General features: G+C 39.0%; 3 protein-coding genes across 3 annotated transcripts; 1 reads left to right on the forward strand and 2 right to left on the reverse strand.

Annotated features, from left to right (window-relative positions):
• Positions 1-2,819: 2,819 nt before the first annotated feature.
• On the reverse strand, positions 2,820-7,430 carry rraga (Ras-related GTP binding A). The gene is made up of 10 exons (XM_034114960.1): positions 7,284-7,430; positions 6,862-6,967; positions 6,202-6,301; positions 6,039-6,105; positions 5,720-5,942; positions 4,924-5,019; positions 4,716-4,838; positions 4,539-4,630; positions 3,470-3,585; positions 2,820-3,385 (listed from the first exon to the last, which is right to left on the reverse strand). The coding sequence occupies exons 2-10, from the start codon at positions 6,886-6,888 to the stop codon at positions 3,282-3,284; spliced, it is 948 nt and encodes a 315-aa protein (XP_033970851.1). The 5' UTR covers positions 6,889-6,967; positions 7,284-7,430; the 3' UTR covers positions 2,820-3,281.
• Positions 7,431-8,853: 1,423 nt separating this feature from the next.
• Positions 8,854-12,255, reverse strand: LOC117470258 (charged multivesicular body protein 1b). Its single transcript, XM_034114972.1, has 8 exons — positions 12,043-12,255; positions 11,261-11,358; positions 11,015-11,161; positions 10,831-10,899; positions 10,591-10,698; positions 10,460-10,503; positions 10,202-10,274; positions 8,854-9,542 (listed from the first exon to the last, which is right to left on the reverse strand). Exons 1-8 carry the CDS (start codon positions 12,056-12,058, stop codon positions 9,498-9,500), a joined length of 600 nt encoding a protein of 199 aa, XP_033970863.1. The 5' UTR covers positions 12,059-12,255; the 3' UTR covers positions 8,854-9,497.
• Positions 12,256-12,418: 163 nt separating this feature from the next.
• LOC117470241 lies at positions 12,419-19,756 on the forward strand. Its single transcript, XM_034114947.1, has 2 exons — positions 12,419-12,869; positions 15,874-19,756. Exon 2 carries the CDS (start codon positions 15,880-15,882, stop codon positions 18,094-18,096), a length of 2,217 nt encoding a protein of 738 aa, XP_033970838.1. The 5' UTR covers positions 12,419-12,869; positions 15,874-15,879; the 3' UTR covers positions 18,097-19,756.
• The last annotated feature ends 1,409 nt before the right edge of the window (positions 19,757-21,165 follow it).

The raw sequence follows: 21,165 nt of genomic DNA on the forward strand, positions 1-21,165 counted from the left end.
GGAGAAGAGACTGCGGTACTTTAGAGAATCCGACTGCACTTTCACTATCCGACGTGTTTATGATGCGCCAGCGGACGGAGGTCATAAATGTGCGTCTGCTGCTGTGGGGAAACTATGGAAACTACAGTTTTCAGCGGACTACAACATGGATGTTTAATAAGAACGAGGGACTACTGTAACTGTACTGTCATCACCGTGCTCTGATGCTGTTGTTATGCTTTATGAACGGGGACAACAGAGAAACATATTCTTCATGACCAAAGTTGGAATTGAAATAAAAAAGGAAAGTGAAACTTATGCTCGTCACCCTCTCCCTCCGGTCCACATTAATACAAATGATCCCAATACGTATGATTGTATGAAAAGATCTTAAAATCAATACAAATGTATTTATTATAAACGTTAGTCCTTAACATCTATCACTGTGTATATCACCATTCTGGTGTTGTTGGACCTGAGTGCAGCGTTTGACACAGTGGACCACGCCATCATGCTAGATAGACTCAGGGAGTGGGTAGGCATCTCAGGGTCTGCCCTCCAGTGGTTTGCCTCGTACCTCAGTGGGAGAAGTTTCTCCGTGGCAGTGGGCCGTTCTCATCACATAGCACTCCCCTATCCTGCGGCCTGCCCCAGGGTTCTGTTTTAGCCCCCCTTCTTTTTGCCCTAGTGGCTACTTGCTCCCATTGGGCCGCTTAATTAGCCAATTCAAGGGTGTCTCATATCACTGTTATGCAGATGATATCCAAATATATTTCTCTTTCAAACCCGTCAAAATGGAAAATGCCCTCATCACATGTCTGTCTGCAATTGAGGATTGGATGTCAAGCAACTTCCTACAGCTCAATGCATCAAAAACGGAAGTCTTGATCTTAGCGGCTGATAACATCGCCTCAGCCACCTGGGTTCATTCAGTGGTAACATAAGGGCAAACATAAAAAACCTTGGTGTAACCTTCGATCAGTCTATGCTACTAGACAAACACATCAAACTTCTGACCCGTACCTGTTTTTTCCATCTCAGAAACATTGCCAAGCTCAGGGGGGTTCTATCAAACGCAGAAATGGAGATGGCTATTCATGCCTTTATTTCATCCCGGCTTGATTACTGTAATGCTCTGTTCTCCTGCCTCAACAAAACATCAATAAACCGGTTATAACAGGTCCAAAATGCTGCAGCCAGATTGCTCACTCGGTCCAAAAAAACATGCCACATCACCCCGATTCTTTCTGCCCTGCACTGGCTCCCTGTCCATCTCAGAACCCACTTTAAGGTATTGGTTTACACATATAGAGCTGTCCATGGCCAAGCGCCAGCATACATCAATAACCTGATCCACCCTCACAGCACAACCCGGGCCCTGAGGTCCTCTGAGCAAGGCCTCCTAAGGGTGCCCCGAACCAGGCTAAAAACTAAGGGGGACCGTGCATTTGAGGCGGTGGCCCCAAGGCTATGGAACAAACTCCCCCAGAAAATAAAAACCTCTCCCTCAATAGAGATTTTTAAGGTGAATTTTGTACTGTGAATTGTGTACTGTACTGTAAAGCACTTTGTACATTCGTGTTGAGAAGGGTGCTATATAAATAAAGTTTTACTTACTTACTTTATCTATTTATTTTCTTTTTTCTTCAGTTTTGGGCCGTTTGACCCGGTTCCTTCTACCTGGGGCACTGCCCAGTCCCGGGTGTCCCCAGTCGGCCCTCCACTGAAGGGGTGGTGGTGCCAATAAGAAGGCCGCATTAAGGTTCCCAGGGGGCAGCTAAAGTGCCACTTTCCATCAGCACCGGGGAGGTGAACACTTAAGATTATTATAATTATAAAATAAATAATATAAGTGTTAATAAATATAATAATACAATAATTATAATTATTATTAAATTATTTCCATTGGAATATTTTACCTGACTTTAGTGGTTTTTCAATTTTATATAAATATTGTTATGAAAACTTTATTTATTGTAAAGTCTCATTTCTGTAATAGCTTCCATGTAATGTGACCAAGTGACTCCAGATCAATCCACAATTGTATAACTACACTGGGAAGGTAGGACGCATCTCTTTTATTAGATTTGAGTCCACCTTCTGTTCGTTATGATGATTTTTACGATATTATTTATGTAACTCCTGGATTTCTCCAATAGCTTCCTTATGTCACCCTATGACTCAAAATCAATGCAAATTTGTTTTACAACGGCGGACAAGTAGGAAGCAAGTAGTGCCTTTTTCTAATTCATAAGCATGTTCTTATGAACATTCTACAGTTTCTTTAATGAAACTGAACAGCCGTATTCCGGGGCATTAGGATCTAATCGAGCCAACAAAGGACATCAAAATTCATTCTCCATTAAAGCTTAACTCAGCTGTTTGTCACATTGTTAAATGTGGTGAAATGAACTGATTGTGTGAAGTAAACTGTACCATGTGTTAGGGCTGCTCAATTAATCGTATTTTAATCGCAATTACGATTTTGGCTTGCAACGATTATGAAAACAACATAATCGAAATAAAACGATTAATCTTTTGTTTTTGTTTTTATTAATTTTTTTTAAATATTTTTTTTATTGGTTTTTCAGTTGAATTATACTTAAAGTTCAGGGTAATCCACTGTTAAAAACATAGTTCAAATTTTTTTTTCAATAAATGGATGTTTTCAAAGTAAATGATATCAATTATTGACCCAAATAATCGAGATTATGATTTTTGCCATAATCGAGCAGCCCTACCATGTGTACATCTGCTCATCACCCATGTACCATTGTTGAATTGCATTCCATTGATGAAAATGTTTATCAAAATGTAAAAGCAGACAAAAAACACAGCACTTAGGATTTGTTTCAGTATATAACTATATTGTTTGTACTTTCAAAGTGTAACAGCTTACAAACTGCATTTGAAAATTAAACATGAGCATTTGGAGATAACATCTCCCGATCACTGGGATTCACCTGAAGGAGTGAATCAATCTACTGCAGGATAAGACAAAGTGTGCCAGCAAAGGTAGCCCCCCCCTCCCCCCCTCTTTTAAAGTAAACAAACAATTCCTTTTACTTTAATGCGTCGGGTTAGGGCAAATATATCCAACAGAATACTTATTATCACTGTAGAAATTAGGCCAAAAAAGAAAATATGATTTCTCCAGTAATAACTGTGATTGAATATGAAGATATAGAGGAAACAGTGCAGGGCTGCTCGTGTGTGTCGGAACTAGAAGACGGCACACGGCGCGTTGCGGTCTTTCTGACGACTGATTGGCTGAGAGTATCCACCGGGACAAAACGCACCGGTTAGCGCATCCGCATGTGCAGGCTGTGCTTGGGTCCATCCACCCGCTCCAACTTCTCAAAATGTTTCCTAGCATTACGGATATTGATGAGAGTGGCTGCAGATGCTGGGGAAAAAATGGAAACATGGATTAATATCATGCTAATTGGGTGTCTCGACAGCACATTCGGTCTTTATCGTCACTACTTACGAATGGAGGGGTCGGACATGATGACCATGACATATGTGTTGGAGGTGAAGACGTCAATGAAGGCCGCAAAGTTGGAGTTCCTCACTTCCATGCTTTGGAAAGAGGCTGCAAGTTTACTAGAAAAACAAAAAAGAGATTTAGGCATATGATAGCTATGTGACAACGATTAACATGATGATTCAGCCTCTATGGAGATAGACATATGACAAGCATGATCAATTCTGACGTGGGTCTTAGCTAATCTAAACTAAACATTGTATACTGCTTTGAACCGGTATTCCTCCATCTTGTGACTGTGTAACACCCTCTCTTGTATATAAAGCATGTGAAGGACACTGTTCAGGAACTACTTGTACCATATGCTCTGTATGTGATGAATACTTCCATTCTTGCAAGGATAATAAATACATGTATCCTGATATTGACGAGTGATATTTTTCTAACAGGAACCAGAGATGGCAAAAGTACACACATCCTTTACTCAAATAGAAGTACAGATACTTGTGTTTAAAAATACTCTGGTAAAAGTAGAAGTACTGACTAAACCTTACTCAAGTAAAAGTAAAGCAGTATGGGCTTCGAAATGTACTTAAGTAAAAAGTACCCATAACTACCAGCTGTTTTAAAGAGTAACTGACCTCCCTTTATATTAATAGAACAATATTGTCATTGTTAGCTAATGAATGTTTCGATGCTGAACAACGGCAACATGACAACGTTTTCATTGGTCGCTCTTGTTTAGAGAAGACCAGGAAATGATGGATACACGGATCGTGTTAAAATCAATAGGCACACAATGACTCTCAATAATAATGATCAGGCCACCAAACACAGATTAAAACTAAAGTAACGAGCCTGTTTTAGAAATGTAAGAAGTAGAAAGTACAGGTATTTGTGTTAAACATGGTAGAAGTAAAAGTAAAAAGTCGTCAGAAAAATAAGTAGCGGTACTGATACCTGAAAAATGTACTTAAGTACAGTAACGAAGTATTTGTACTCCACTACTTCCCACCTCTGACAGGAACGCAGTGTGTGGTGTGACGTTGATGTTCCCGCAGAGTGAACTTACCTACAGCTGAGTTTGAACTGTTTGATAATGTTACTGATCTTCTCGAACCGGTGGGCATCGCGCTGCTCTTTGCACTGGTAGTGGGAGATCACCTGCATTAAAAACATAAAAATATAAAGTTTCATAACTACATCCATATGTTCTGCCGGGTCGTGCCAGAGGAACAGTTGCTCTCACCAGGAAGGTGGCTCTCTCAAACAGAAGCACTTCATCAGCTTCTATGATCTGCGCAAAGTTTCTCAGGTTTGTCTCCAGCTGCTGGACGTTGGGGATGAGCTGGTATACAATGCTGGACCAGGCCTGCGGAGACATTTCAAAATAGTTTTCTTACAGTGTCAACTTTACTACATGACATGTGAACATACAACTGGTCAAGTGTCGGAACCTTATACAGGGTTTCGTCCCAGATTGATGTCCTGAAGCACGTACAGGCCAGAGGTCTGGACAGCCTCTTCAGGTCTTCTTCACGCTCCTTAAAGATCTGTAAACAGTTAGATAGTCAGTATCATAAATGGTATGGAAGCAATAAGATTTCTTGTGAATTAACAACATTTTTATTTTATTTAAGTATTCCTATAAAGCATGATTATAATCATTTAAAGAAAGAGACATTGCCTATTAGGTCTGAACTGAAATGTATTGAAATCTTAATATGGATAAGTTCAACATCATATGATTTTACCTTTCCCAGCCTACAAATTGTATTTTACAGACTTAATCATTTGTTTGGTAAATATCTTCAAAATAATCACACCATGATAATATTTATATTTATTTTTAGGTAGAATAGGGCAATACATTGTAATATTACTGATAAAGAGATGACCAAGATTACGGGTAGCCTGCTGATGTTTTATCTTAAATGGTTCTGCGTATTCTAAACATAATATTATGACGTAAATGTTGAGATGTTAGCAAAATGATATACAATTTAACAAAGTACATGTATATTCCATTTTTTGTAAGAGGCTGGCTGATAATGTCAAAGTAATGATTTGATTGTGTTATTAAGGATAGAGTCAAAAAAATTAATATTATAAAATAGTTTATGGTCACCTTATTTTCATGTAAAGATTACTTGAATAATGTTTTACCACTTGCCGTCATGTTTACTTGCTTCTGTGTGAGACAACAAACATGTTTACACCAGTATTATAACACATCTAAATCAGTAAGCTTACCAGATCTCTCTGGTCTTCCTGCACCAGATCCATTTTGTGGACGAGGCAGAACACTTTAGCGTCGGGGGAGTTTTGCAGGATGGCTTCCAGACACGACTGGTAGTAGTGCATGTCTTTCTCCAGCTCACGGCTCTCCACGTCGAAAACATAAATAAGCACCTCTACATTTCTGAAGATGTTGTCCCTCTGGCTGGTGAAGTAGTTCTCCATGAATGTGTCCTGTCTGTTGGGATTCACAAAGGGTTTCGGATCAGGGAAAACACTTTAAAGAGTTGAAACTGGTCTAAAAGAGGGCAAATAATTCACAAAGGGGCTTTACCCTCCACAGTCCCAAAGGTTCAAAACCAGATTGCCAAGAAACCGTACATGGGAGTGCTCCACGTCAACTATATTCACAGAGGGAGAAAAAAATAGTTTAATAAATGAGATTAAAAAAACATTTAACTTATTTCAGCTATCGCCTTTCTTCAAAGTACACTTACTTGTAGCTCCGAGGCGGCGTGTATCTCGAGCTATGTAATTTGCAAATATGATGGATCTCATACTCGTCTTCCCGGAACCACTTTTCCCCATCAGTAACACCTGAAAGCACAAATGCAACCGATTCGATCAGATCACTGAAATTAAATCCTTTTCCATCTTCTCTTATAGGCGTATGACCAGAGGTAGAATATCCAGACATGTCACTTCAATAAATGTAGCACTTGTAGTATCACAATGTAAAAAACCCTTTGTCAAAATAAGTATTCTGTGCAACTTGAAGTATCAAAAGTGAAAGTACTCATGATGCAGCAGAATTACTCCAGTCAGTGTGATTTTATATTATTTTATAATTGTTGCAATAACCTGTAGGCACATATAGATGTCAGTGCATCATATTATTTTAACTGATCATTTGTGACTCACATGTTATCAGTATATGACATTTTGGACACCCAAAAACCTGTATATTATTTAAACTAAATGATATACTTTGACTTAATGTTTACTAAGGTTACACATATTACATAGTAATATGTGCATTTTCCATTATGTTAGCTATTGCTACAGCTTTTAGGGCTACAAGTACTACTCAATATTGTACTTGAGTATTCCACCACTATTTGTGATACAACAAAGTCACCGATGAGCCCCTGCTTCACCTTTTTCTTCATGGCTGTGCTTGACATCCCTCTCACCAGGCAGAGTAGAGTATTTCTCTGGGGTTTAAGTCCGGTGACTTAAGAGACTGCAGCAGATCTCCTGTAGCTGCAGAAAACACAAAAATGTTTCACTTAGCTGTCACCTATTGTCAGCTCTACTGAAGCAGAACACCAATAAAAGTACAGAGGACACGTTTAAAGGCTTACATAACGAACACGTGTCACCAGTCATGAGCTTAATACACACACAATTATGTATAAACAGTTAACAGACTTAAAACTATTTTCTCTGTTCCGGAAAAACACTTAAGCTAATGCTAAGTTAGCTAGCACGACAAACAGTCCAGTTAAATGGGAGTTTGGTTACCCGAGCTAAACAGCTAGCTAGCTAAGTTAAGAACATCAGTGTAAAGTCTACTTACCACGACAGGGTAGAACGTTTACTTAATCAATCTATTGCAGATGACTTAGTATTTGAGATCAGGAGTACAGTTGTATACATTACTTGGTAGAAGAAGGCAGTGAAGGCAGATCAGCTGCTTGCCTGCTTCCTGTTTACGCCAGAGTCACATGATGACACGCTTTCTGCCCAGAGGTCTTTGGTCCATTTCCAAATCTGTTTTCTTTTCTCCAAAAAGGAGGGGCACACACACTCAACCACATTGATATTATTGTAAATGATCGCTTATACTGTATTGTATTTAAATAGCATGTGAACAATCGAAGATAACACGTTTAGATGATTTCCCGAATATAAACCTGTACAAATCTTTTTTTTTAAATCATTATTTGTAGAACCACACCAACGCCGTTAAAACAGCGATACTAATAAATAGACCGATATTAACTCTGTAATTATACACGAGTTGTGTTGCAGTTCCTCGCAGTGCCCACTAGAGGGCAATACACTGGTATATCAACAGTCCATGGTTAAAGCATACAGCCCTGCTGCACATGCGCACTAGTGTTCTCGGTTCTCACTACATCTGACACACATAAACATACACACACACTTAAACCCCTTTAAAAGTCTGCAATTAATTTATACATTTCTTAAATATATTATATTTTATGAATATTTTGTTGTTTTCAAGTTCATTGCTAGACAACATGAGTTTATTACACATTTGGGGTGTATTCATTCATCATGAATATGTCTGTATAAGTGAAAGGTGTATACTGCCTATATAGCTAGCTATGTTCCTTGTTGTATTTCTTATATATTTTATCTTGTTTATCCTCTCCTTAACTAATTTCATTTTTTGTATTCATGCACTCGATACCATAGTTACAACACGTGCAAATAACATAATATCAGTATCTTACTGAACATAGATTCAAGATTACAGAGAAATTGAGTTGTACAGTTCATTTGTAATCACAGTGTAGGATCATTTCTTCATCTGCATGCAGTGGAGCAGAATTTTTTTAAAATGGATTGAAGGACTTCTCCTTGAGGAGAACTTTGATTACCAAGAGGGACACGGCGGCAGCAGACAGAGGGCAAACACAGAGAGCAGCTCATTTGGACCACTTGTCTCCTTTTGGTTGAGGGGCGATGGCCAAAAATATACGCATAAGTCATGAGAGCCACTTTTCTCACACCTGAGACTTGTTGTACATGATTATATTACATATTAATATTATGCATCATTGTCAGTCTTTTTTTGCACTGAATATCTCAGAATATATATTTTGAATGCTTAGTATTGGATGTACACTAAGAATATTCATTAGTTAGATTAGGCATGCGTTTGTCTACAAATACTGGCACCTACGTAATGTTGAAACTACACCATTTGTTTGCATTTCACCCCGCGATAGTTGTAGAGCTAATACTTCATCATAAAAGCACACTACAATTTTTGCCAATTATATAAAGCATATGGTTTTGCAGTTCAATTTCAATATTGACCCTTCGCAATAGATATATTGGTAAAGTAAATGCAATGAATAGAAATGGTAAATCAATGTACTCAAACGGCAAAAAGATAAAAGTATTATAAAACTTTATTGTTGCTAACTGTATATAATATCCAAACTGTAACCGCTTACCAAATGATCAGTGAAAATACTGAAGTCTACCAACACAGGTTTTTCATCCAATATCTTCTAAAATATAATCCTCAGAATTAAATTTCAACAAATCTAAAGAAGAATTCAGTTCACCAGTAAGCAAGAAGGTCTTTCACACGAAGAGAAAAATGCTTATACGGTTCCGCAATCATGCGCTTATTAACAAAAAGTTGAAATTGTATAACCCCAAACCTTTAGTTTATGCACCAAAAGTATATGAAATAGGCCAATAAATACAGGGTAACGACTGTCACGCTCCATATTTGAAAAATGTAAGTCGTTCTTGAGTATACATGTTAAACAATAAAGCCACATTAGATCTTACTTTTTGGAAAATAATATATTTAAGAAATGTATACATTTTCCAAATCTAGCACCTCTGTGAGTCTCCAGAGGCCAAAGGTTATTATTAACACAGTCAACAAGAGTCATTATGTGAGGAAAAATGATACAGTAGCTCCTCGACAGAGACACAAGAGATGAAGAAGGAGAATATGAATGACGTAAATAAAAAGGTTTTTGGGAGAAATATTCAGGTAGTGTTCTGGAGCAGTCACTCTTCACATTTGATCGCGGAGTTTGGCGAGCCTTTGAGAAAGTTCGTCCTTTGAACAAGAGAGAGCAAAGACAGACATCAGTGAGGAAGAAAAGCGTTGTTTGGAGAACCCATTCTGTTTAAGTCTTTGCAAATACTGCATTTTTAAAGTATTTATGGACAAATAGAAAGTATCATTGGCAGAGATTTGGGCACTGGAGTTTGGTGGCATCGTGAAGTAGCGTGGCATAATGGAAATGGTTGCCTTCATCACCACTAGTGTCATTGCACTCACTTTGTCCCAGTGTGTATCGCTTCATGGTTCATCGTTAAGGAGGTTTTGAATGAGAGCAACAACATTTGATGAGGTATCCTCCCCTCCAAAACAAGCTGACCCGATGATTAAAATGACTAAAAGAAGCTTACCATCAAAAAACACTGTTCCTTCAATGCCGTTTGGCGGACAATTGACGCCCCGAAGTGGCTGCGAGCAGATCTACTGCTTAATTTTGCTACGCTTGTTTCTCTAAAAAACGTAGGATCTACACGTGCAATGACTAAAATCTTTCTTTCGCTTTTGGTTGAAAACAGTTAAGACCCAAAAATGTATCAATCAAATGTGGCTTAAAGTTGGTTAAAAATTCAAACAGTCTGGCTTAAGTTTTGTTTTTTTAAGTATAGTTCAGTTTATTTGTTCCAGATATAAAATGTTATAAAACACATGTTTACCTGTTCTGCAGAGGCCACGCTGGAACCCACGGATCCTGTCTGTCCCTGAGGGAGCTCCATGTTCAGGTCCAATCTAAACATGATGAATAAACCAACATTCAAATCTTATTAACACAATGCTCATATAATACAGAATACAACAGACTAAAATGTTTCACTATTTAAGCTTCCAGTACTCTAAGAATGCATATCATATATCTATTTATGTTATTTAACATCATTTCACAAAGAATGTTGAGACACAGAATGAAAGCTTACCCTGCTTCATCAGCCAGTTGATGCATCAACCCCTCCACTTGATTCTGAAAACACACATTAGATTAGCAGGGAATGAGTTTGTCTTTACACACAAAGAACAAATTATATAAGAGGAGGGCATTAAAATGTACCTGTGGAGTTGTGAGTGTTGTTGTGCTACTCATGGCTTCTTCCATATGGGCGGTCTGAACATCCAAAGTTTCAAACTGGCGCTCAAATTTGTCCATGAGAGCTGAAATCTGAAGTAGACAGAAAGAGTTTAAGCCTTTTTTTAACCGAGAGGAATTTGTTACCAACTATAATTACAATTGAATTGTTTTTGCTAAAGTGGATAACGTGGATACAATTATTTTATCTGTAATATACCTTACCTTTTCCAGATTCATAGATCTCAGAGCAGAATCCATGCTTTTCACCACTCCAGCCATAGAATTTGTGACCTGAGAAAAAAAAACATTTTCACTAAAATGACAACAAACAAGCTTTCTTAAGTCGGAAAATTCAACCGACTTTTAGGTCATTTAGCAAGATTTCGAGACCAAGTATTCAATATACCTGGTTCATTGTGACTGCAGTTTGGACCCTCGCTGCCACCGCATCTACCTGCGCGCTCATCCTCAGGAAGTTCAGAGACTGGTTCTTCTGTCTGATGGCGTTTTCTGCGTGGATCCTCGCCACTTCCATATTTCCCTTCTGGATGGCCTAGACGACACACAAATAGGTTGGTTCAGTTATATCTACAGCAGTCAACACCAGCTGGGAGGCTTTCATAATGTACTATCTTGATGAAGTTCAACTTACTTTCTTAACCTTAACTTTCTCTGTTTTTTCCTCTTTGTCACATTTCTTTGAACTGCTTTGGAGTTGTTTAGCAGCAAACTTCAAATTGAAGAGCTGTTCTGTGATCGGAGGTTAAAGAAGAACACAACCCAAACAAACACAACAAACAACCTTAACTAGACCTCACAGTGGGAGGTCTGGACAAACAAGTCTGGCCTATTCATCTATCTATATATGTTTCTACTCTATTTCCTCAACATAAAAAAAGTATTTAGAATTGTGTCTGACATTTAACATTAAAACATTTAGCAAAATTATTCTCTTGACTAAATAAGTATAGAGTGTCAAGTACAGGTTATGTAACTAAGTTTGCTATTTATTTGATGTATGTTTAATGCTAAATAAGAGACGGTTAAAACAATACTTTCTGATAGAACAGGTACAACAATAAGACATAGGCGCGTACAAAGTTATCCGTTTTATTATTTTGAGTATTAAAATACCCTGACCTAAATTGTGAACCACCAATTGTCGGTTGTTGGGTATTTCCAACCGTTAGCAATGGAGCTTCCGAGGCCTTCAATCCAGTTGTGTCCTACTTACCACGCCTGAAACGTACTAGGAAATGGTAAGGTTATTCACTATGGCAGCCTTTGTGTATTTGGCGAATATCTAACAGGACAAACCATGTTTCAGATGTCTGTCCCGCATACATCTCACCGTCATGTTGTTATGTTCGGTCTCTATTTTGACGTTACACCACAGTCTTACGTCCCCTCCTCATCGGTGTTTTAAAAGGATACTTTCCAATTTCGCCATCTTGACTCGATTCTTAGCGAACCAACAATAAGACCTTACGGACTGTGTCCAAAAAAACAAGCTAAACAAAGCAAAACTAGGCACTGAAACTTCAGCCTTTCTGGTATCGGTCTTCGCCTTCTTTTGCACTTCCTGATGTCTTACCAAAATATGAATGACGTCAGCGTCACGTGGTCACGGTATTCCATACGACGTCACGGGAGAGCTGTCCCCCGCCTCCTCTCAAAACGTGAATGAAAAAATAAAAACACCTTACATTTTAACATTAAAATAACATATTCTCCGTGTTTTAATTCAGGTTTTATTGTAGGTTTTGTTTACAGTCGGATAAAAGTACCTGGCTGTTGCCTTGTACCGGCGGAGGAGTGGGTGGTGAAGCGGTTGATTGATGATTAGATTTATGGTGTGGATCACGGAGAGAGGATGACTCACCCCCGTCTGATGTGATGTTCACCCCGCAACAGCTCAGCAGTGCGGTGGCACGCCGGTAGTTCAGCTTGACACCTCGTTGTTGCTGCACCAATAAAAGTTTAGCAAACTGTTAATATGCTTTTAGGCGGCCCTATGATACCTCGTTTGCTTGAAACTTAAGTGGCTGTCACTTGAGACCGAGCGTCGTGCTTTACCGTACATTTCGTGACGCCTGATTGCCATGGAAACAGCGGTGCGCTGAGAGGAAACTGTCCGTGTTAACTTCAGCAGCAACCTTTCAGAGGGTCGGATAAACCTGTTGGATATCTCTGTGTTTTTCGTGTTTTCCTTCTATTGCTACTCTGGCTTTACTTTCTATTTTAATTTGGCAACGAAACAGGTGAGTTTCTAAGTGTTGTGCAGCTGTGTATTTTGTTAAATATTACCCTGTGCAGTTGCTTAAGCTGAATGCCAACTTGTGACCTGTGTCCATATTGCAACAAATATTAATGCACCACTAAATAGCGACGAGGGGCTCATTTTGAACTAAATAGTCAATGATACATTTCGAGTTTAAACATCAAAAAACAAAAGTGGCCTTTGCAAAATATTGTTAAAATGTCCACCAATGTAAAGGCCTATACCTCCAGATCACAACAATGTATAAGCTAAATAATATAGTATGTAATATGCTTTATTCCACCCTCCAGACTTCTATATATTTAGTGAATGTCCTCCCTGTTTGCCAAGTGGTGCATTTTGTGTCGTTTCTTTATTGCGCACAGGGAAATAGCCTAACCCAGGAGAGCCAGGCAGTGATGCTTCATTCAGAGCTGTATGACTCATATATTCTTATCTAAAAAGAAGCCAAGTGGCATAGGAACAGCAGTGCTGCTGCAGGACCGAGCTGATGTAACCCCCCAGATTCACTAGAGGCTGCTAGTGGGCCTTGTTTGTGCCCCGAGCTACTGTCTGACACCTTTACTTTACACTCATGATACTAACACAGGCTGTAGTGTCACACACTCTGCACTCAGCAGATGATCCAGTGCTGTTTAAAGTACATCACATGATATGACCAGGACAGCTTGAAAACTGTACAAATTATATTCAACAGGGTCGGCTATTTTTCACTGAGATAAACAGATTTTTTTGTTAGTATTAAACTACATTAATTTCATTTATCTAATAGTATATCATTATCATTATCAAAAACAATAAATAAGAAGTACACAAATTCAAATAATGTAAGAAAAATACTATAATTATAAAAAAATAACATTAGAGTTTACTTAAGTTGAGTATATGGTCAATTATCATTTGTAATCATATACAATACATTACAATTGGCACATACTTGGTATCAATTCAAGTAGTGACATCTAACAAGCTTTTTGAAATGCATAATTCACATTTGTAATTTAATAATCTTAACACAATATAAGTGAGTAAAATAAAATCCTAGGTGTCATAAGAGCAACATAGATCAGATGACCTCAAAGTGCATTTTCAAGTTTTCTGTCAAGCTTTCTAAAATAGCACGGATTCACCTACCTTTACCCAAACAATAAAGGTCATATACATTTGACCTGAATTGGATTTGCTATAGTATAGCAATAACGCAATAACCCAATAAATGGCAAATATGTAATTGATGCAATTTTAAAAAAAATAAGAAGAAATGTCTAAGCTTAATTTCCTTCACCTTTAAATAAAATGCACAAAACATTTTATTGAACGCAATATAGACAGGATGAGATCTTTTATCTTTCAAAACACCCTGTGGATCCTTAAATGATCCCTATGTTGTCATAAAAGCGTTAGAGTGTGAAGGTCGTTTATAGCCTACTAGCAATACACTAAAACATTTGCCTCATCAGTGAGTCAGCGTACAATTATAAAGACCCTTTTCCCTTTAACAAATACAATGTTGTCACTTTAAAAACAGCACATCACTTTTTATTAGAATCAATATGTCTAGTGTATAAGCACAGCTGTATATGGCTTGTTTGGTATACCAAGTTTAGATTCAGCAGGACTCCTACCTCAGATGAACATGTTTATACAGACAATAAAAACACACACAAGTCCAGCCTGTCTGCCGATTATAGATCCATCAACCAGATTTTCCTGCAGCTGCAAGCTAGTGAATAACACACAGGTGAGTCACACTGAATCTTAATCTACTGTGACCATCAAATCGCGTGACAAACAGCTGATGACGTTCATAGTACAACTTGAATGTATTTTATCAATATCAGAAAAGAACTAAAACTCCCACTGCATGGGGTCGTTATTTAAACTATTCACATCTTACAAGTGTGTTGTCTGCACTAAATAGCTTGAAGCAAATATCTGTTATCATGACAACCATTTTAAAGTCTATTAGGAATAGGAAATAAATGTGAGAGAACATGTTTATTTTCATTTTACTTTTGCAACCTGCTGCTTGTTACGACCTTGTGCACAGAGAAGTACAACATGGGGAATTGAAAAGATTCAGTGCATCACTAAAAGCATGATCAAGCGATTCCTGTGCCATTCAGATGACTTTGCCATTTGTTATAATGCTGTTGCCATCTGGTGGTAGCATAACCCAGTCTTCACAGCACATATTAAAGGCGGGGTAGGCAGTATTTATTTGTCGTCATCATGCAAAAATTCCATTATAGCCTTTTAGAATATTGAAGTTCAAGTGGTACCAGTTTTATGGATAATGAAAAAAAACATTCCAGAATAAAAAAATACAGATCTCATCCTGCAGCCGGAGCCATGCGCTATTTTCTCTCAGACAACTTGAAATATTATGATATATAATCTGAAATATAAAAGCAATTCAAAATATCTAATCTTTGCCAAATAATGCAATAAAATACTGCTTAACCCAGCTTTAAGTATGTTGTTACCTTTGTTGCTAAATTGGAGCATTGACTATAATTCATACCTAGCTGATAAACAATGTCACATTGCATTTTGCACAAACTGCTATCAGAGAAAAAGTATGGTAAAATCATGTCAAACAAAAGGCCTCAGTGCAGTTCACTTATTAGTTTGACTGCAATTGTGCATTTAAATTCTTAGGAGCAGGGGAAAACAAAATACCAAATGTTAGATTAGTGAAGTCCAGACTTTCAGGCTTACAAATAAATGAAAACAAATGATAAAGGAAAAGGATGTAGACAGGGTGTTAAGATGACAAACATGTCCAAACAAATACATTTTATGTGCACATTTTCCTTTGAAAAGGGCATATTGTACAGAAGACAAAAGTCCAGTAGATTTTGTTATTCTAAGAAAAAAAAGTATTTCAAATAATATGATGTCTACTCTGTTGTACTGCCTCGATCTTTCATTGGCACTCATTCCTTATAATGTGATACATATGTCAGACCTCTATTTCACAGGTGAGGATGATGGAGCTTCCAACAGAGAAGAGGTTCCACAACTTGACCCTTGAGCAAATGCAAGCTCTGGACAAAGTCTTGACTGAGGTTATCCCCATCCATGGACGAGGAAACTTCCCCACACTGCAGGTGAGAGCGAAAGACATCATCCGTGTGGTTAAGGATCGGCTGGTAGAAAGAGACATCCAGGTGAGAGACATACGGCTCAACGGCGCGACGGCCAGCTACGTCCTGGTGAGGGATAACTGCCTTGGCTACCGAGATTTAGACATCATTTTTGGAGTGGAGCTGCCCAGGGAGGGGGACCTTCAGGTGATAAAGGAGGTGGTGCTGGGCACCCTACGAGACCTCCTCCCCTGTGGCGTTAACAGACGGAAGATCACATGCCTGACGATGAAGGAGGCCTACGTGCAAAAGATGGTGAAAGTTTTCAACGAACATGACAGATGGAGCCTAATCTCGCTTTCGAACAATAGATCTAAAACCGTAGGGCTCCGCTTCGTCAGCTCCCTTAGAAGACAGTTCGAGTTCAGCGTGGACTCCTTCCAGATAATATTAGACCGCATGCTGGAGTCTTACTGGGAGACAGAAAGGAAACAAGTCGGGAAGTTGGCATTGAATGCTGGGAATTTGTCTAAAAGACACAATGAAGATGAAAAGAAAAAGCAAGAGCAATCAAGTGTTCCTCGAGAAGTTGAACCTGATGTTGAAAAAGACTCCAATGGAGAAAACCAATCTCAGGATGAGACCATTCCAGTGCTTGAGGAAGAGCTTCCAGGTGCAAAGGTTGAGCGTGTGGTTGAAAAGCAGCAGGAGGTGCTGGATTCCACGAGCGCTAACTTACCGCAGGAAGACGTGGATGGGGTCAAAGACGTTCATTCAGCAGAAGAAATTGTGTTTGAGATATGTGAAGAAAAAGGAGAAGAGAAAGGTCAGTTTCACAGTGATTATCCTTTACTTTTAGCCGCTGATACGTTATTACCGGTTGCCAGGGATCCGCTGATGACACATGCATGTTTAAATCTGCAGAGTTATGAAGAGCTGTCTGCGTCACAAGCTCCTCCAACAGCAGAAAAGTCAGCTCTGCAGGAAGTCCATTGCGTGGAAACTACTCAGTTCAAAGTCGACTCCCCACAAGATTCACATCTTGAATTTTCCTTTCCTCCTCCTGCTAAGAAAACTTGCAGCACATCACAGAATATTGTACCCGACTATTGCCCTTCACCAAAATTACAAAGGAAAATGTCAAGGAAGTTGATCAGTAAGCCAGAGAATTGGTCTTTACTGACTGATTTGTCAGATCTTACAACTCCGCTGTTTCCCCCCATAGAGATACCCAAACCTCTTCAGCGAAAGCCTTCTTTACTGGACAGCGCTCAAGTTCATGGCTCAAATGTTCTGACCCCCAAGTCAGAGGCTTTACAAACCCTTTCAGCTCCCACATGCGGTCCTGTAAGTACACTTCAGGATGGGACTGGCTCCAATGAAACTGTGGAACAAACTGTAAAGCCAAAACACTCGAGGAAGCCTCCTGATTTGGAGACTCAAAGCCACACATATGGACAGCCTCAGATCAATGATCAAACCCCAGAAGCTGTACAGAACCGGTGCGGGGCGGGTTCATGGGTTGGTGCAGCCGGGGAGCCTACTATCACTGTCGAAGCGGAGTGCATGTATGGAGACTTTGACCAGGCGATGGACCACCTCCGCCTCCGCCTCATCGCCACCCACAAACCAGAGGAGATCCGAGGAGGGGGCCTGCTGAAATACAGCGACCTGCTGGTTAGGAACTTCCGTCCAGCCAGCGAGACTGAGATCAAGTCCTTGGAGCGATACATGTGCTCCCGCTTCTTCATTGACTTTCCCGACGTGAGCGAGCAGCAGCGAAAGATCGAGGCCTACCTGCAATGCCATTTTATTGGCAACGAGGAGACGAGCAAGTACGACTACCTGATGACCCTGCGGCGCATCATAGACCAGAGCACGGTGTGTTTGATGGGACACGAGAGGAGGCAGACCCTCAACATGATCACAGTCCTGGCTCTCAGGGTGCTGGGCGAACAGAACGCCATTCCCAACACTGCCAACGTCACCTGCTTCTACCAGCCGGCTCCGTACATGGCCGAGCCCATTTACAGCAGCTACTTCATCACCCAGGCCCAGCCCCCCCTCGTCTACCACCCCTACCCGCTACAAGTGCACGTGCAGACCGGCCTGGTGTAGCTACAGTGAGGTGCCCACAGAGAGGCATTGAGGTTGCTTTCAGCATGGTGCTCTGCAAGCATAGGCACAAATGGAAGTTTTATCGACAACAGGCAACCACGGGCACAGTGTTGTTTGATGCTTTGAAACCCCTCCCGATTATGAAATAAAAGGTCAGAACTGAAAGGGGTATGGAGGCGAAGCATGGCACCCTTTCAAGATGAACACTTTTAAAGAGGAAAGAAAGAGCCCAATTTCAGGGAGCTCGTGGAGAGGATCTATTGAAGTGGAGGGTCTTTGTTCATTGCTGTTTCAGCTCAGCTTTGGCTCGATGCTCACCGTCCCTTGTTGAGGAGAATGTTGTAATGTGACAAATCTCTATGGCTTAAAGATACACATTTTCAACATATAAGAACATCATACGTGTTGGCAGCAAAAATATCAATTAGTTAAAGTTTGAATAATGATACATCCTTAACCTGAGGGTTAAACACACCTTTATAGCTGGTTTTGTGACTCATCAGTATCTGTGGAGTGAATTTCAGATTGTACCTGTGTATTCACTGTAGAGTAAAAGAACATCATTTACCTAGGGGATAAAATGCTGTGATATTTGTATGATATTGTAAGTTATCTATCTGTGAATGTTAACACCTAATTTCAAGGGTGGAAACAGGAGATTGAAGGCTTGGTTCCATTATGACTGTATGGAAATGATTGGGTTGGTTAAGAGAAGCTAAACAAACAGATTAGGCTTTTAATGTTGATACATTTTGAATGGTTTTGGTTTTTTTATTCGTTTTTTTTAAAGTTCAAAGTTGGCCAGAAAAATACGTGTTCTTGGTCTCCATCTCTCGTAATGATGAGATAATAATATTGGGGGTCTTTACCTTTCTTTGAACATTAAAATGTATTTATGCAAATTCATTGCAGAGAAAAGCCTAATTATTTTCAACAGCCACTTTAAATATTAAAACCAAACTCCCAATCAGGGACATGTTACTGTGGGGTGTTTGTTAGTGCTTTTGCATTGCTAAAATGAATTGACCATGCAGTTTATCAAATCTATTCAAGTTTCCTTTCTACTTAAAATCCAGAGAGCATGTCAAATTCTGTTTTTCCTCGTCAACAAGCTGAATATATGTTTTGTGTGTATTACTTGGTGACTGTTTATTTTTCTTATTGATGTTAGTGAATGTTTTGCCAGGGTTTTTGCTTGCTGATGTCACGGCACATTTGAATTGTTCAAGCAGTCGATGCAGCCAGCGGTTATTGCACTGTGTTTGTTCATTGTGTATGCATACAGTACATATACTCAGTATTTTTTCACAATACAAAGAAAAGAACATGTAAGCACAGGTAAGGAAATGTGTGCTGTTCACACTCCAGCTGAGACTGAAGCACAATGTAAATGCACAACAAAACAAAAGCTGTTGTTGAGTAATGAATGTGTTTCTGACAAGCTCGTGAATCCCCGATTAAATATTGAAAACGTCTAAAACACTGTGTGCCGTGTAGTGTAGCTTTGAAGTGATGTATCTATCTGGAGATTTTGGGTGTATCGTGTATCGTTACGACAGTTTGACATGTAGAGAAGTTAAAGTATTCCTGTTATGATATGTTACTGCTCAGATTGTTGTTTCTGTGGTAATAAATACCAAGAAAAATATGTTTGTCTAAAGTCTTCTATTGGTGGTCTGAGTTACATTGATTCTTAAATAACAATTACTAATCTGTTTATGCACATGCGATAACTAAGATGTTAATAAAGCACTGTAATAAGAATGTATTCATTTAAGTGGTTTGAAAGTTAAAAGGTAAAAAGCTGTCATCATATATCAGAGATCATAGGTAACACCATTTGGTGAAGGATTATGACTTAACAGGCATTTATGTAAATGAAAATCCTCAAGATTACTTCAAGTCACTTTTCTTTCTGAAAGGTGTTTTTTTTTTTAACCTTATTTCTCCTCTAAATGCAACACAAGTTGACTTTTAATTAGGCCAGTTTCAAAAGCTGCTGCCTTCAGTCAAAACATATCACTTACATTTGAATTGCATTTCATTTTTCAAAACAAAGCATGCGAGTAAGAATGCAATTAAAGCCTGTTGCTGTTTGAAGCATGGGCATTTTAGTAGTACAGCTTTATTCAAAGGCTCCATGCTTTGTCAGCCTCCCTCTCTCCTGATGCTTATTGACACAATGAAGGAATACCATGTTCTTACGCACAGCAAAGACTTGTGAAATTACTTATTACTTACAAATAATAAACCTTTTTGCCCCTACCCCAGATCCTAAGGTTGAGCTCCATGTTTTTGGGACCTTTGCTCAAAAGCAATTATTTAAAGAGCTTTCTATTTGGAGTCTTTTGAAGGTGGGTGTTTATACTTCCATAATGCTTCATTTGTACTTTCACACAATTCATTATCCCACTGCTGATCTGATAACAAAAAAACTCCACTACCTTTTCTGCATTCATGCATAGTATAGACCATCTAATGATATGTTTAATTTGAATTAAAAAAAGATGGCTAATTAAAAAAAAAAAAAAAAATGTTAACTGGCTATTCTCTGCCATAACCAAACATCTGCTGTTGGTATTCCCATCATTGTGAAAAATATGCCTTTTTAATTTCAGTCTTTTAATAGCCACTGGTTCCTATAGTAATTGTAAAGTAATCACTAAAGACCTGTTTGTAGTCAGGTGGTTTTTGTAATAGAAAAGCTAATTAACTCATAATTTGTTATCAATACTATAGTAAGATGTGATACACTTTGATTTGCCCCTTTAGAACCCTTTTAAAGTGATCACTTTATGCATTGATCCATTTGAATTCCCATGATCCTTCAGTGGCTCTGCAGTTTCTAGGTGTGGCAGAGCTCGGTGCGTCACAGCTCAACCTTGCTTGTTCCTCGTCTGACTCACCCCAGCTCTCAGTGCATTAATGCAGCAAACGCAGAATCAAAATGGTACAGTCAGGTTAGCGGCGAGTCACTAGACAGTGCCGGAATTTTGTACTTATTGAATATTTGCCTGCGGTGCATGTTTTATGACCATGCGATTATAAAGATGACTCAGTCCAAGTGCT

The sequence above is a fragment of the Trematomus bernacchii genome, unplaced genomic scaffold (assembly GCF_902827165.1).
Source record: "Trematomus bernacchii unplaced genomic scaffold, fTreBer1.1, whole genome shotgun sequence".
Lineage (NCBI taxonomy): Eukaryota > Metazoa > Chordata > Actinopteri > Perciformes > Nototheniidae > Trematomus > Trematomus bernacchii.

Excerpts from the sequence above, each read along its gene's own strand:
- rraga (XM_034114960.1), bottom strand. The coding sequence starts at position 6,888 with ATGTCAAGCACAGCCATGAAGAAAAAG. Across the intron at positions 6,106-6,201 it reads ACGCCGCCTCGGAGCTACAA|TTGACGTGGAGCACTCCCAT; the intron begins GTAAGTGTACTT and ends CTGTGAATATAG. Across the intron at positions 3,586-4,538 it reads CAGTTCAAACTCAGCTGTAG|TAAACTTGCAGCCTCTTTCC; the intron begins GTAAGTTCACTC and ends TTGTTTTTCTAG.
- LOC117470258 (XM_034114972.1), bottom strand. Across the intron at positions 10,900-11,014 it reads CTGCAGTCACAATGAACCAG|GTCACAAATTCTATGGCTGG; the intron begins GTATATTGAATA and ends TTTTTTTCTCAG. Across the intron at positions 9,543-10,201 it reads GCGTGGCCTCTGCAGAACAG|GACGAACTTTCTCAAAGGCT; the intron begins GTAAACATGTGT and ends TCTTGTTCAAAG.
- LOC117470241 (XM_034114947.1), top strand. The coding sequence starts at position 15,880 with ATGATGGAGCTTCCAACAGAGAAGAGGTTCCACAACTTGACCCTTGAG.